Below are 16,604 nucleotides of genomic sequence, written 5' to 3' on the forward strand. Positions count from 1 at the left end.
AGGGACCAAAAAAATATTTAATCCTTTTATTTTTTATATTTGGTATCCATGTGTAGAAGAGGCAATTTTGACTGCATTATGGTCTAAGTGTTGTTCGCTGGTTAACTAGCGAATCAATTTGGGGGATTCCGTTGGCTAACTAGCGAACCAGTCAATTACAAAAAAAAAAAAAAAATAGAAGAAAAAAAACATCAAGTAACATTATAACTTGAATTTGAATAAGAATATTTTTATTGATTTCATTACAATAAAAATGTATATCATTAGACGGTCAAGGTGCAAAAGTTTTGTGGATGAAACCGTGGAACGAACACATAATTAGATTAATTAGAAAATGTATATCATTAGAATAACGATTTTAACCACTTTTTGATTTTTTTTATGTAAAATGGTTAAAATCCACAACGTATATGACAACTCAGATTATTATATATTAAATAATATTTTGATATTATCTATTTAATATTTTTTTAATATTTGTATCCTTGTGTAGAAGAGGCAATTTTGACTGCATTCTGGTCTAAGTGCAGTTCGCTGGTTAACTGGCGAATCAATTTGGAGGAGTTGTTGGCTAACTAGCAAACCGATCAGTTACATAAAAACTAGAAGGAAAAAATAAGCTTAAATGTAGTTTTACCCCTTATTTTGATTGAATCAAAATTTTACCCCCCCCCCCCCCCCCCCCCCCCTATTTTAAAATATGGAATTTTAACCCTCCTATTTTGTAATTTTTGGATTTTTCCCCCTATAATATTTGAGTCATATAAATGCATATGATAAACACGTATTCAATACTTATAAACTCATTCAAGAAGTTTAAGGCATATTTACCATACAAGTATTCATAAGTTACCTCATAAATCACCTTGAGTACTTAATCTCAACATAAGTTTTGATGATTTCATCAAATAGAAGTAGTAATTTCACTTGTTAAGTGAACTAAAAATTAAAATGTATATGATTTTGCCACTTGCAAACTCTACTGGTAATACTATGTGACAGTCAATAATACGATGTTTTTAGTAGTAATTTAGGATAGTTTTAATAGCAATTGAAGCCCAAAAACAAGCAAATACCTGGAAAAGTGAAGTTGATTGGCCCAGAAGCTAGAAAAGTGGAAAAAGCATAAAAAGGGCAAAAACGTAATAAAACGCGCACACCATCGTACCTACGATGAGATCCAACGCGACACGATGAAAATGCGGTTTAAATTGAAGAAAATCTGCAACAAATCTTTCCAACGTACCACGATGAAGTACCATCGTGGCATGATGAAGGCGGTCGAAGAAAAACATAAAATCGAGGAAATCTTTCATCGTACCACGATATGACCCATTGTAGCCAGCCACGATGAGGCGAATTTGAACGCCATCATGACCACGATGGGTGCGCAGAAAAAGCCCAAATCTAGTTGAAAAACTATAAATAGAGCCCTCCTCCTTCACAATTATTCATTCAGAAATCACTCAACAATAGTGATACTCAAAAGAGAGTAGGAGAACTCTAAGAAGGAGGCAAGGAGGGCTAAGGTGCTCCGGAAGCATAGTGGTAATCTTTATGTTTTCTTTTCCTTATTGTTTTGTTTTGGTATTTAGAAGCTAAACCCATCAGGGTTAGGTCAAGTAGATGAACTCCCCTAAGACTGCTTGAGACATGTAATCTGGTTATTTTCCAAGAATATTTACAATTGCTATTCATTTATTGTATGTTACTATCTCTATTTATTTATACACTAGCATATATGAACGACTACATATTTTGTTACTAACTAGGGTCGAAGTGGATACCGTGACACATCTAAGACTACGGAATCAAAGAGATACTATAACCTACCTAGAGCCGGGTATACGGACCAAGGTCCGCGGGCCGACCCGTTTAACCCGCAGCCCGCACGGACTTAAGACCAAATGTTTTGGCCCGTTTACATTTTTGCCCGTGTGGGTTGGACCGTTAAAACTGCGGGTTAGCCCGTGGTCCGCCTTCTTTTTTTTATATAATTAATTACAAAATTTATCAGATATAAATAACTTGGTCCATGTCCAAATTTAACTTTTTTAACCAAAAAAAAAAGACTTAGTCTAAACCCTAATTATAAAAAGCAACAACACACTCCAATTTTAATCAAGTAGACAACAACACAAAACATCAGGATTCAGACATGTTCTTCTACTTATAATCTTTTGTTCTTTTTCACTATCTTTTACTTTGTCTTAGTTGTATATACATTTGCTAGTATTTAAAAGATACATGTCCAAATGGGTAGTTATTTTTCTTGGGGGTATTTTCCGCTATTATGTTTTGAATAATTTGGTTACCTTGATGTGATTTAGTTAAGTTGAATCTGTTAATCTTTTTATGCCTTTTTGGGTACATGTATAAAGTTTTTCTCACTAAAATGGACGATACAAAAATGACGTTAAGAATCAGTTGAATTTGATTTTAGTTGCATTACTTACAAAGAGAAGATAGATAAACTCAATGATATCACAAACTTTATTTATTATTATTTGTTAGTTACAATTTATATGTTATAACATAAAATTATTATAATATATTTTTTTAAGCTTTCATTATATCAATATTTTACTAATTTAGTTTATTTTTTGAAAAAAGTGATTTTTTATTTTTATTTTTGGTAATAGTCCGCGAGTTAACCGTTTAACCCGCGAGCTTATGCGGACCGGACTCGGGCTTAATATTATAACTCTTTATATTTGCCGACGGGCTTGTTCGTCCCGTTTAATATGCGGGGCGGGTTAAACGGGTCGGGCTAGCCTGCATACCCAGCTCTAAACCTACCTATATGAGACCATTAATTTCAGTATCTGTGGTTAGGTTTGAGATTAAGAATCGCACATAGCTAAATTCTGCAATGATATTAGGAAACCGAGCGGATATAGAGAACTTGTTAAATTTTGAATTTCTAAAGGTTAGGACGTATTCCAGGGAGGCTGAACCCATTAAAGGTAATGATATGAAATAACGAAGGCTAAACCTATCGAAGCTTTATTGGTTCGACCTAAGTCAGATTGCAATAGAAATAAGAATAGTACATCTAGACTTATTTTAATAGAAATTAATCTCCAGATAATACTTCAATTGTGAGCAGATATATCGCCAGTTACCAAGCCGAAATAGGGGAGGGATTCGAAAGTACTTAACCATTGTTCTCATCTGAAACTAAATATTTACTTGCAATTACTCTTACTTTAATTGTCATTTATTTCAAACTGTTCAAAACTCCTTCAAACAAACAAAGCGAATGCAAAGTCGTTTACTTTAATTTACTTTCATTGCATAAATTCCTAATCAAAACTAGTAATTTTGGCACAATCGTTAACTTACTACTTTTTTACTTGGTTGCGATTCTGTGCACTTGCAGAGCCACCATCACTATGTTAAGCGTGTATTTGTCACTAGAGTCCCACATCAGTTACATATAATAAAGGTTTAACTATACATTTGGTCTCTTACGTTTATTTTAAATTTTAATTTAATTCTTTATGTAAAACGTTTCAAATTGGTCCCTTACGTTTCTGGCTTTAGCATAAGTTATGTCTTCTTCTCGGATCAGTAAGCTCTCCTCCATATTCATGAACTGTATCAATTTCCTCAAAATCAGCACCATACAAATCTTAGAAGTACCCATATAATAATAATTCAAGCTAAGTACAACATAGCAACATAAACCCTGTTAAATATGTTTCGATCTCAACCCCAAAAGCTAGCTCAAAGGGTGAGGTTGCCCTCACATATTTATACACTTCACATCTCAGGAACCTAATCAATGTGGGACTTCAAACAAACTCCAACAACACAAACTACATATTCAACACCCACCCTCACGCCTAGCGTGGTCCTGGGTCAAATGTCCACATTGCAGTCCTTAACCCGGCTCTGATATCATGTTAAATATGCTTGGATCTGAACCCCAAAGCTAGCTCAAAGGGTGAGGTTGCCCTCACATATTTATACACTTCACATCTCGAGAACCTAAGCAATGTAGGACTTCAAACAAACTCCAACAACACAAACTACATATTCAACAAACCCAATTCAAGAAAATCATAAACTCTAATCCCATAAAATCAAGAAATCTGAGTTGAAGAAAGTAGATCTGTGAATGTTTTTCAATTGATTTTTCTTTTTTGAAAATAAAAAACACTTTGAACCATTTTTGGGTTTTTTGTTTTTGTTGGTTTGAAGACTAAGATGGTGGAGATATCACCGTAGGTTGAGATGGATAGTCAGAAATGGCATTGTTTCTAAGTTTGAACGAAATGTTCAACGAGAGGAAGGAGAAGATGAGGAAGTGAAAGAGAAAAATTATAAAAACTTATTTTTTTTTTTTAGAAAAGAAATTGATACCCTAAAAAAAAGAAATTGATGACTAAGAGAAAAATTAAATAATTAATTTTTTAAATAAAGTAATATCCATGTCAGCATTTCTGTTAGCCAGCTCAGAATTATAGAGTTCAGTTCAAATTTAACGGAAAAGACTAACTTATATTAACGTCAGAAACGTAAGGGACCAATTTGAAACGTTTTAAATATAAGGGATCAAATTGAAACTTAAAATAAACGTAAATGATCAAATGTATAGTTAAACCTATAATAAAATATGAGTTAAATATTATAGGGGAGGAAAAATCCAAAAAAATTCTAAAATAGGAGGATTAAAATTCCGGATTTCAAAATAGAGGAGTTAAATATTATAGGGGATCGTTGTGACTAATCGACGACGGCTATGCGACTGTTTAACCTTTAAATAACGAAAATACAAAAACACTAAACTAAGAAAAATGAGAGAATGAATGGTAGAAAAGAAATGAGAGGAAAGAAGAATGAGAGGAAAGAAGAGACATCGAATTAGAGAGTTTTTGACATTTGATAGGCTAACAGCCGCTCCGATGGCTGATCAAAATTGGTCACCGTCCAAGACCATGAATTTCGACCATCGTTCATGTTCGAATTTTAAAATACAAACTTAGTTTGCTGGTTATCTAGAGAAAAATATTTTACAAAAAAAAAAAGCATTTTCACAGAGGCTGGTTAAATAGTGAGGGGATAAAATTGGAAGCGCAAGAGGCATGCGAGAGAGACGGGAGCATGAAGAATAAAAACTCTTGAAATTCAAGGCAATGGGCCACTATGGAAAAAAATTTATGGGCCAAAATCTTTTTTGTTCTAAGCCTCACTAGAATTTTTCTCTCTCACCCCGTGTTTCTTTTCTACTACCGTCTCTATTTTTCAATTTTTGCCCTTGTTTAAAAATTTCGGAACGCGTTTTCCAAAATTTTTCTAGTTCAAATTTGAAGAAAATTCGAAAAACACATTCCGAAATTTTTTCCAAGGCACAAAAAATCCGGAAAACACATCTCAAAATATTTATTCAAGGGCAAAAATGGAAATCCGAGGAGTAAAAAAGAAATACAGGGGTGGGAAGAGAAAATTTCGCCTCACTACAGCACAATCTTCACACTCCAAAAAAACTGCCAGCCATCCTCCTTTTTTTCACAAAAAAAGAAGAAAAGAAAATTTGATAATTTTAGGACAAATATTTGATCTCTAAAACAATTGTGACTACAACACAATCTTAACACTACAAATTAAATATTTTTTTAGGACAATTTTTTATTTTAAATGTGATAATTATTATGCGATTCTTTCCTTTTTGTATTTACAGATAAATAAAATGGCAATAGTCATTGAAAATTCATTCACACGCATACACATACAAGTGGAGGTAAAATATAAAATATTTTAGCGTCTTTATGATTTTATAATAGAAATTATTTTATCTCAATTTGATTTTTTTTTGTAATTCATATTTATATTGTTTTTATTTTTACTATTTACAATCTTCAAATCTCATTAATTTATTCAATATTTTTAAATTTGAGAAAATTTAAAGTTTATTGAATGTGTATGTCTAAAAATAAAATTATAGTTATGTAAAACTTATATATAAATTCAACAATGACAAATGCACGCTTAACATAGTGTTATCAATAGAATTTGTAAGTAGGCTGCACCACCCAAAAACCTCTCTTGGGGTTGCTTACCGCAGACTACTTTGTTGCTTATCTCTCTTGGCCTGTTAAAAAATCGAAGGTCTGAGTCTGGTCTATGGCCTATTATAGACTTAATTTTTAGGCCTGAGGTTGACCTTTTGAAAGTCTGATGTAACATGTTAGCCTGTTGAAAAACCTATTTCATATGAACATATTTAAATAAATAATTATATTTATTTTTAAATATACTTATGAACTAATAATCCTTTTGATATTTAACATGATATTTTAGACAATTTGACTATATATGTCATCATATTCAATTTTAGTTTATAATAATACATTTATATATATTCAAAACTAATGTATATTAATAAACTTAAACTACTTAAAAATTACTCCAACCGTCCCAAAATATAAGAACTCATTGACCATTGCACGTATATCAATACCCAATTTTAATTACGAATATCTTTAATTGTCCATTAGTAAAAATCATAAAAAGATCAAATAAGATCTTATATGATAATATTTACATTTATATACTTTTAGAAAAGGGGATGAAAGATCAAATTACACTGGTGTAACTTTAAAAGAGTTACACTCATTAATATCATTTGATTTTATTTTGATCTAATGGCTATAAAAGATTAGTTTATAGACTCACATGACTCAATTAATAATTAAAAGAATTTCCTTTTCTATTTTCTTACTTTCCTTTTTATTTTTAATACCATAAATGGGTGATTGTTTAACTCATTTACTTCTCTCAGGTAGTTTATCTTCCCTATTATGTATCAATTTGGCTTTTTAGAACAAATACGAATCACAAATTCTTTTGTCTTAGCAAATAGTTTATAAATTTTATAGCCTTTCCCAATGAATTAAATTTCATTCTTTTTTTTATTTTATTTTGATAAGCGAATTAAATTTCATTCTAACTTGAGGCTTGATATATTTCTCTTCAGCAACATAGTAATTTGTGGCTCGCCATAATATCATAAGAGGTTACCAATTAATTAGTATCATCAGAAACAACATTGTTGTGTTTTGGTTGCTTATTTTTTTCATCGTTTTTGTATTCCTCAGTTGTATTTTTCTGTTGTGTTACTCTATTGTTGCGGTTGTTTAGAGTTTCATGCTCTGTTCCTTCTATCTTTTGGTGATACTAACATTTCTTGCGCAGGATCACTATTATAAATTTATTTTAGCCATTTTAAAAAATAATAAAAATCATCAGTAACAACCTCTATCATCACGTCAGAAAAATCCATAGTGTTTAAATTCTTCATTACCAAACCTAAAATGAAATTTGAAAATAATGATTAGTCAAGTAAAAAATGAAGGTTAAAGGAAATTCTTTCATTTACTAATCGAGTAATGTGAGTCTATACACTACTCTTTAATAGCCACTAGATCAAAATAAAATCAAGGGTTATTAATGAGTGTAACTTTTTTAAAATTACATTGGTGTAATTTGATCCCCGTTAGAAAAATACGATCAAAACAAGACATATAAATAATGCATTTAGTCAAAGTGAGTCTTATAAAATTGGACGGATGAAGTAATAGATTTATAATTTAATCAAAGTACAAATTTTAATATATAAACAATAATCGTAGTAAAAATATTATTCATATTAACTTAAATATGCCTTAAAGGCTTTTTTTTTAATGGCCCGTGACCTGGCCTTTTTAGCTAAATAGGCTTATAAAAAAGTCTTGGCCTGCTCTATTTAAGGAAATGGGTTGACCTGACCTGAGCCTATGTAGGATAGGCCATAGGGCCATGTAGGCCGGTCTGACCTATTCCCACCTCTATGGCGGTGTCATCATTTGTTCAATCGTCGGCGCTGTTGAGACTGGTCTTATCTCTCGCCACCACTTGGTGATTGGTTAATTCTATTAACGACCTCTTCGTTGTTTGTTTTCATTTGATGTTTATATTCACCTACCGTCAATTTTCTTCTCCCTCAGAGGTACAAGTTTATGTGGCAAGTATTTCCTCTCTATGAAGGTTTGCGTTGTGGGTCGTTCGCCAGATCTGTGGCTCTCTAGCCGGCTTGAGTGTGTGGTGGTTTGTTCTGATGGTAGTAACCGATCTAGTGAGGTTGAAGCCTAGAACCGTTTGTGCTTAAAAAAGCCAATTATGCGCACTGTGTTTTATCGCAGGGGGTTGTAGGTACGTGAATCGATCTGTGTTGGAGGTCAAATCATTCTCCGTAGGAGGAAAAAATATTTGTATCAATCTAGGGGATTCATGTCGAACTGATGGGCTGGAAGAGTCAGATGTTGGTTGTTACCGTTTGTTGCAGGGAATTGATGGTACGTGGACGTTTCCGTATTGACGGTTGGTTCATTCACCAGCTTTATCCGAGATGCATGTTTTTATTTTTTGGAATCGTTTTAGATTTTCTATTTTAAGATTCCCTTGGTGTGTGTTTTTTTTTTTACTTTATTTTTGGGTTTACAATGAGCTGATGATCGAACACATAATCTATAACGTATTATCCAAACTCCTCACCACTAAACCAAACCTAGTGACTTTTTTTTTTGTTTTACTTTGTTTCTTGAGGGTTAGGTTTGGCCCGCCCTCTTGTACTTGTTATTTTTCCTTTTATATAATTGTGAGAGCACTTGGCAAGAGATTAAGACTTACAAGGTGTCTCATTCTTGGCACGCCTTCTATTCTCTTTAATATCATTATCATTATGCTCTTAATTCAACTCAAAAAAAATTTGGTACCACACTCTTCTTTCTTTTGTTTATGTTATTTTGCTTTTATGAAATTTTAAATCGTTAATTTTTACTTGTGTCCCATATATATGTATTAGGGTTTGAATATCCTTTATATTTTTTCAATACATCTTTTCTTTAACCAAAAAAAAACTTAGACAAAACTAATCAGAAGAAATTATTTTAATGAGATGCATAAAAGCTAAAAATAAAAACTAAAAGTTGTCGAATTCTTATTGGACCGATCGAGAAAATGGAAGCGACAAAAAATTCCAAAATTTTATGATATGCGACAGGAAAGGTAATCACTGATCGATTTATTAGTACTTTTCTCGAATTAATGACATTTAAACTATTTATACAAGAATTAAAAAAATAGAAATAAGTAACAATAATTTTATAAAAAAAATTGTTAATTTGATCATCAATAAAAGTATATTGAAGCAATAATTATACTTTTTTTTTACAAAAAATACAATAATTACTTGGGAGATGGTGGAGACAATTACTTGGGAGATACACATTTTGTATACTTTTTTTTTTTTTTGAACCAACTTATTTTGTATACTTGAAAATACAAATATTTTATAAAAAAAATAAAATAAAATTAAATAAAGTGACACTAATAGTAATTTTACAACCGTTTTCGAAAAAATTTGAACTCTATATCTTAAAATTATAAGGTTAAACTCTTACTATTGAATATTTGAAAATACAACTGAAAATAACACGATCAATATTTAATTTATTAAAATATAACATATCACTTAAAAATGTTTTTTTTTTAATTAAAAGATCACAAGTTTATATGGAACTAAAGGAGTACTTCACTTAAAATGTTAAAATAAATGAAAAAGTTATCTCATTTTTATAAAGTATTGATGACGTTTAAGTTTGAAAACTTTTACAACTAGTTCCATCTAATAGTTTATTTCCCCTGAATTTTCTCCCCTCAATTATCCAACAACTAATCCACATCAAGATATATATATATATATATATATATATATATATATATATATATATATATAGAGAGAGAGAGAGAGAGAGGTTAGCACAAGCAAAGTGAGGTTTAGAGTTTGCAAATGAAACCAAAATGTAGATGCATGTGTGAACAAAAAATTGTTGAGTTGATCTAGCTTGTACTACATGAATGAATGAAACTAATTAAAATGTGCCTCTTGATTATAAATAATGTAATTAAGCAAAATGGCATCACTATTTTCAAACGTGTCACCTCCACCAAATTGCATTAGAATTTATAAATTTAAAAGCCTCTTCTTTTGAGTGAATCAAGCTCAAGCAACCTTGAGCTTATAAAGGGTATTACTACAATTGCATGTATTTTAGAGCAAAAGGGTAATGATTCAAGAATTATCTTCTTTTTCTTCTTCTTTTTATTTGGCTATATCTCCAACAATATTTCCTTATTCATATCTTTCTATTTTATCATACTAGCTTTATTGTGATGTTATTTTCCTCTTGAGTCGGTGAAAGAGGGCTTTTTATAGAGACTTTGTGATTCTATAGAGGACTCAAGTTTTTGAGAGTTGGTGAGAGGTTTGTGATTGAAGAAAAAAAAATGAATTCAATGGATTTGAGACAAGCTTTTGCTGGCCTTCTCACTCTCTCAATGTTCATAATGCTTGGTAATATGATCAAGAAGGACCATTTTGATTATTCAATTGATGATGTAAGTCACTCACCTCCACCACCTTTATCATAAGCTTGATTCCATTTTTTTATTTTTTAAATTATACATATTATTTGATGTGATGAGTTTTCATTGTTTCATTTTTGTGATTCTTTGAAATATTGATAACATATACTTCCTTCTTTTTGAAAGTATGACTTGGATTGATTGGTGATTCATTTTAATAAAGTATGCATTAGGTTTGGTTATTTAAATTTTGATGTGAATTTGTATATATTTGATTTGATTGGGAAAGTATTTTACTTTCCTTTCTTGGAAATAATTAGTGTGAGATCAATGGATTGGGATTTCCTAAACTCGTGTGATCGATTTCATTTGCTTATCCCACACTCTTAGTCCGTGATTTTCTTTATAAAGAAATTACAAATAGGGAGAGATAGAGAGATGATGTAAAATACTCGATTGACACTTTTAAATAGTTATCTACTTTGAAACTTCGTTGAAATTGTCATGACTGCATAAGTCATGTAATATAACTTTTTTGGATAGCAATGAGGGCCTAAGCCCGGATCATGTAATATAACTTTCGATCCTGCAGCATGATGAAAGAATTTGACATTGTGGAGAAATTTTGATTTCAAATTGCATAGATAACACAATTTAAATATATAGTAAATTACATTTAGATGGTTAATGAATATTAACAATTTGTCATAATTCATTGATCAGAATGAACATAGATAACTATAATTTTGAACGTTATTAACAACAATTTTCCTTTTATGACAAATATATAGTACATTTAAACTGCGTTAAACCATTCAATTTGATGTCGGCAGGGATTTCAAATTATTTATATGAGTATCAAATGTGTTTTTAAGATTTGAAGATAACTCTTACAAGAGGGTTTAATTTGTTATTATGCAAGTTTACAGATGATTGAGTTGTCTTAAAGTTGGTATATGAGTATACATTGACAAATATGACATAGTGTGAAAACTAGGGCAAAGTATAAGCTAAGCTGTGGTATAGAAAAATCATCTCCACTAGCGTGAGTTTATTTGACGCTAAATCAATCCTTTTAGTGTCGGTGTTGGAGGCCGACGCTATTATTTAAAGCTAAATGAAGAATTTCTAGTAGTGTAGGATTTAATTAAACGATCAAGTAGTACCAAAACAGACTTCATACTTGTTGCTAGTTAGTACTTCTAATGAGCTAAAGTTTTTAGGTATGAATTTACATATTTTTTACTATAAAAAAATTGAATGGTAGTGCTTATTTTTATTAAGATTCAATATAGTTTTATAGTTTCTATACGATACTTACTTATTATCAAGTTTAATCCTAAGTCCTAACAAATATTTTCATAAAATTTTATCAAATTAAATAATTTAGTGGCCAAAAATTCATTCCTGGAAGTGAATAAATGGGTAATTTCAAGTTCGAATCTCAGTTCATGCATACTAACTCAGTTTTATTCACGAGACTAATTTGTTGTTCTTAACCGTCAAGTTTTAATAAAAAAATGGTCTTAATAATTTGAAGTTGTGTTGAAAAGATAAATAAAATCTTATAGAAATCGATCTATCGACTCCCAATTACTAAACTAAGGATTTTATAGATAAAAACTTTTATGAGGAATATATTTAATATGATATGATGATATTTTAAAGGAAGGATGTGATTTATGCACAACACATGTTTTTATAACTCATTTTTTCATTTCCTTATTTATAGAGATTTAGTTTTAGTTATGAGTATCTACTAATTATTTGTAATTATTTAATATAATAATGAGTTGTAATTATGTGATTGGTTGTGCCTAATCATTAATGCTTAGGTGAAGATTCACCTAAGAATTTCTCCAACTTCACTAATTTCAAATGAATATAACAATTAACATTTTTTTTTTTTTGACAAAAATTAACATCTTATCTTAAAATCGAAAAAACTCAAAATATTAAATGTCATTATATGCTACTAGAATAGAGTTAGTAAAATGAGTTAAATAATTATCAACGTCACCGATATGTCAAAAATAGATGACAATATATGTTTTTTTTTATTTGTCAAAAAAATGTATTGTTTTTTATGAGAAATAAAGTGACCTAGCTAGCCAAATTAACTACTTTCTCTCCTCTTTTATCATGGGTTGGCAGATCAACATGGCTAAAAGAATTAAAAGGCAAAGAAAAAAAAAAAAAAACAAATAATCAAACATTAGTTTCTTTATTTTTTCATTCCCTTTTCATACTCCTCAATTGCTTAAAAATATATCATATTATATTCATGGTATGCTCATTTGTGTTGCATAGCCCTACACTAAACAACCTTTTTATATACATCCGATTTCCTTTTAAGTTTCACGTTTATCACTTGGACCAATGCATTATTGGTGGATTATGTGATATATTAATATGATGGTTATGTAAGCCAAAATTATATAAGACACATTTTGAATCATAGACCAAAAATAACCGTTGAATTTTTGTTTGCACTAAACCATGTGAAGGTTGAAATTCAAGCTACACATGTTTCCCAACATGACTCTGTAACAGTTACTCCACAAAGTTTGGCCACAGTTTCACATCTAAGCAAAAAGCCTTTGAAGCAAAATGTTGAAGGACTAAAACCATGTTGGAGTCCTCCTGCTCCTACACTAAGTAAGTTTTCAACCTTCATGATTTTTATATTTTATTTTTTTGAACAGAAAAGAGTATATATTTATATATATGGAATGAAAAAAAAGTATAAGAGGTACTTACCCCACAATAGTAGGAACAATACAGTTACTACTAAATTGTGGTCGATGTCATGTATTATTGAGAAACACAATCAAATAAGTCAGTCATGATTCTAAATTGCGGTCATACTTCAAATTTTGACATTGAAACAAAATACGAAGAAATGTGACCGATGAGGTTGTGGTTGCAATTACGATGTCATTCTAGAAACCTTAAAATAAATTATATTACGGCCGAAATTGCAGTTGGAGAGCGCAATTTAGAATTTGTGAAGTACCAAAAAAAATTGATGTTGCGGCCACAACCGAACTCGTGCACCATTTTTAAAAATTCTTGACACAAGAGCTATTATTTGTGACTTTTTTTTATGTAATCTGCAGAGGAAGTAGAACAATCTAAAGGTTTCATCATATTTTCCTTAACAAATGGTCCTGAGTATCATATCTTACAGGTTTGTTGCACCACTTGAATTTTCTAATTGGAGTTTATACATTACTAAGGTTTTGATTTTTCTTTAATTTATTTTTTTCTAGACAATTTTTGTTTGATTTTACCATTCCTTGAGATGATTTTCACAGATTGCAGATGCAGTGGTGGTAGCCAAATACCTAGGAGCCACTCTTGTGCTTCCTGACATCAAGAGTAGCAAATCGGGAAATAGCATGTGTGTGCTTTTATGTGGCATGATAAGTTTTAGTTTGATTTTTGTTTTTTATATATTTTTGTTTTTTAAGTAACTAATAATTTTAATTTATGCATATATGACTCATACATGGTAGATATGCTAAAATGGCACATATACCACTCCACTTTTTCTATTTTTACAAAATAGAAGAAACGCCAAGTGTGATTTAGTAGAGATTAATGTGTTTTTTTATGAATAAAAATTAGGTGAGTTGGATCTCGAACGCTCATCATAAAAATAGAAGAAATATAAGTGTGTAATTGAGTAGAGATCAATATATTTTTTTTTTTATGAATAAAAGTTTAGATGAATTGGGTCTCGAAATCTCATCAGATATGAACGATATTTTTTACAAAATAGAGACTGTGTGTTTATCATTTATAGCCGTGACTTAGGAGAGATGAGTGTAATATTATATCACAAATCATCCCTACAAAGTTAGTTTACCCTTTTAACAAATTACCAAGGCATAATTTTTATGAGAGATTTTCTCAAAGGAGTGTCTAGAAAGAGTGAGTCACTAATGTTCATATAAATCAATTAAGTCAAGTCTTAATCTCTCAAATTACTTTTCCTTCTTAGATTCTCAATGGTGCAGAATTTTACTCATAAATCAGGCCATCTTTAAGGCACATCTGTTGATTTTTTTTTTATTTTCATCATTTAGCATATGAAATAATTTGCTCAAGATTCATTAAGATTGGCTAATTGAGCTTATTTATTGATATAAGCACTTGTGAGACTATTTGAAAGAGCTTATTTTAGTAAGCTCTCTAGAATAGTTAATGTAAACAACTTTTAACTTGTATGAAAACAGTTTGATTTTATTTTATCTTTTGTTGTTAAAATAACTTATACACAAGCACTTATCTGATAAGCAGTTATGCTATTAGCACTTAAATAAGTTATTTATACAAACATGTTCTTAACATTATAATTAATTATTTATATGTTATATCTAATGTTTACATATTTGATTTCATTGCAGGAACCTTGGAGATATTTATGATGTTGAAAATATTTCAAATAAGTTAAATGGGTTAGTAAGAGTAACAAAAGCACTTCCTCCTGAAGTTTCAACTAGAAACACACCAATAGTAAGAATACCAAACAAGGTTTCACAAGATTACATTATCAAGAAAATCAAACCAATCTACAAAGCAAAAGGGATTATTAAGATTGAATCAAACTTTCCCTCGTCAACAATTTCAAGAAATACCAACAACTTGGACTTACTTGCATGCCAAGCAATGTTTGGAACACTTCAATTGAAATCAGAGATACAAGAAGTAGCTGAGTCGATAGTACAAAATCTACAAACTTGGAGTCAAGAATCAAATGGACAATTTGTTGCAGTGGATTTAAGAACTGAAGTATTGAAAAATGAGTGTAATGGAAAAGATGAAAAGGGAAGAAAACAATGTTACCAAGGAAATGAGATTGGTGAGTTTCTTAAGAAACTTGGGTATGGTCAAGAAACTGTTGTTTATGTCACTCAGACTAAATGGAGTCCTGATCTTAATTCACTCAGATATATGTTCCCTAAAACATATACCAAGGTAATTTTCCTATGCTCAAATTCTAATTCTCTTTAAGTTATTTTGGTTTGTTACTTCCTTCATTCTAAAATAATTGGTTTTTAGAAATCCAAGATATAATTGACATTTATTTTTAAAATATACTTTAGAGTATTTAGGAATTGGATTGCCTAAGGAATTCCACAAAAGTCAACACATCGGTGGTCGTAAAATTGAGATTGGACGGTACATATTTAGGTTTTTTTTAATTAAAAATATAAGCTTAAAGTTTGAACCGTCTGATCTCAACCCAACGACCACCATTAGACTGACTGAATGAATGCCTGGATTGTTGACCATAGAAAATCCAAATGCGAGTGTTTATGGACTCTACATTAAAAGGTGAGAGTTTGTAAAACAATTAAGGAAATTTGGTGATAACAGACATCAATTAAACAATTTCTTAATCTATGAGCAAAAGCCTTAAATTACCACAAAGATATATATAATGGAGGGAGTAACTGATTTTTTTTTCCTTGAAGTTCAGTTTTTTAATGTCATATTACTGAATGAATTCTGCATATCTTATGCTGCAACAGGAAAACATAATGTCAGAAATTAAGAAAGAAAAGCTTCTAAGCTCAGAAAGCAGTGAATTTGAGAAGGCAATTGATTTCTACATATGTTCTCAGAGTGATATCTTTGTGCCATCAATTACTAACCTCTTCTATGAAAATGTTGCTGGAATGAGAATTGTGTCAGGGAGAAATCAAATCCTTGTTCCAAGTGAAATAGCAAGTCCATCAGCTTCAGCCTCAGAATTCATGTCTCCTTATGTGACCAAGAAGAATCATTTTGCTTATAAATGCTTTTGTTGAATTAAACTTGCTCTAAGTTTGGCTATGTATAATATTTGTATGTATATTATGCTTGAATCAACTCACTAGAGCTTTATGTTTAAGATGGTGGTAATAATGGTTATTGTTATAACAAGACAGTGACTACCAATATGATTTTATAGTTTCATTTTGTTAGAAGAAATTTTAGTACTTCAATGTTTGGGAGTAAATTAACTTTAAACTATGCGTTCTAAAAATCTGTTTGTAAGGAAATTTTGTTAGAACTTAGAAGAAAATGTCTTATAAAATGGGACAACAAAATTTGCAAAAATATCTTATTGGGACGGAGTCCCATAGTTTGACAAAATAGAATATGAAAATATACTTAGACTAGTAACATACCTCCATTAAACT

The 16,604-nt window shown here is 30.5% G+C and overlaps 1 protein-coding gene across 1 annotated transcript; it reads left to right on the forward strand.

Annotated features, from left to right (window-relative positions):
• The first annotated feature begins 9,865 nt into the window (after positions 1 to 9,865).
• LOC123885166 (protein MANNAN SYNTHESIS-RELATED-like) lies at positions 9,866 to 16,333 on the forward strand. The gene is made up of 7 exons (XM_045934431.1): positions 9,866 to 10,109; positions 10,209 to 10,443; positions 12,918 to 13,068; positions 13,530 to 13,600; positions 13,728 to 13,813; positions 14,823 to 15,393; positions 15,951 to 16,333. Exons 2-7 carry the CDS (start codon positions 10,333 to 10,335, stop codon positions 16,227 to 16,229), a joined length of 1,269 nt encoding a protein of 422 aa, XP_045790387.1. The 5' UTR covers positions 9,866 to 10,109; positions 10,209 to 10,332; the 3' UTR covers positions 16,230 to 16,333.
• The last annotated feature ends 271 nt before the right edge of the window (positions 16,334 to 16,604 follow it).

Source organism: Trifolium pratense, linkage group LG5 (assembly GCF_020283565.1).
Source record: "Trifolium pratense cultivar HEN17-A07 linkage group LG5, ARS_RC_1.1, whole genome shotgun sequence".
Taxonomy (NCBI): Eukaryota; Viridiplantae; Streptophyta; class Magnoliopsida; order Fabales; family Fabaceae; genus Trifolium; species Trifolium pratense.

Coding starts and splice junctions, on each gene's coding strand:
- LOC123885166 (XM_045934431.1), top strand. CDS start 10,333: ATGAATTCAATGGATTTGAGACAAGCTTTTGCTGGCCTTCTCACTCTC. Junction 13,601..13,727: donor CTGAGTATCATATCTTACAG/GTTTGTTGCACC, acceptor TGATTTTCACAG/ATTGCAGATGCAGTGGTGGT. Junction 15,394..15,950: donor TCCCTAAAACATATACCAAG/GTAATTTTCCTA, acceptor ATGCTGCAACAG/GAAAACATAATGTCAGAAAT.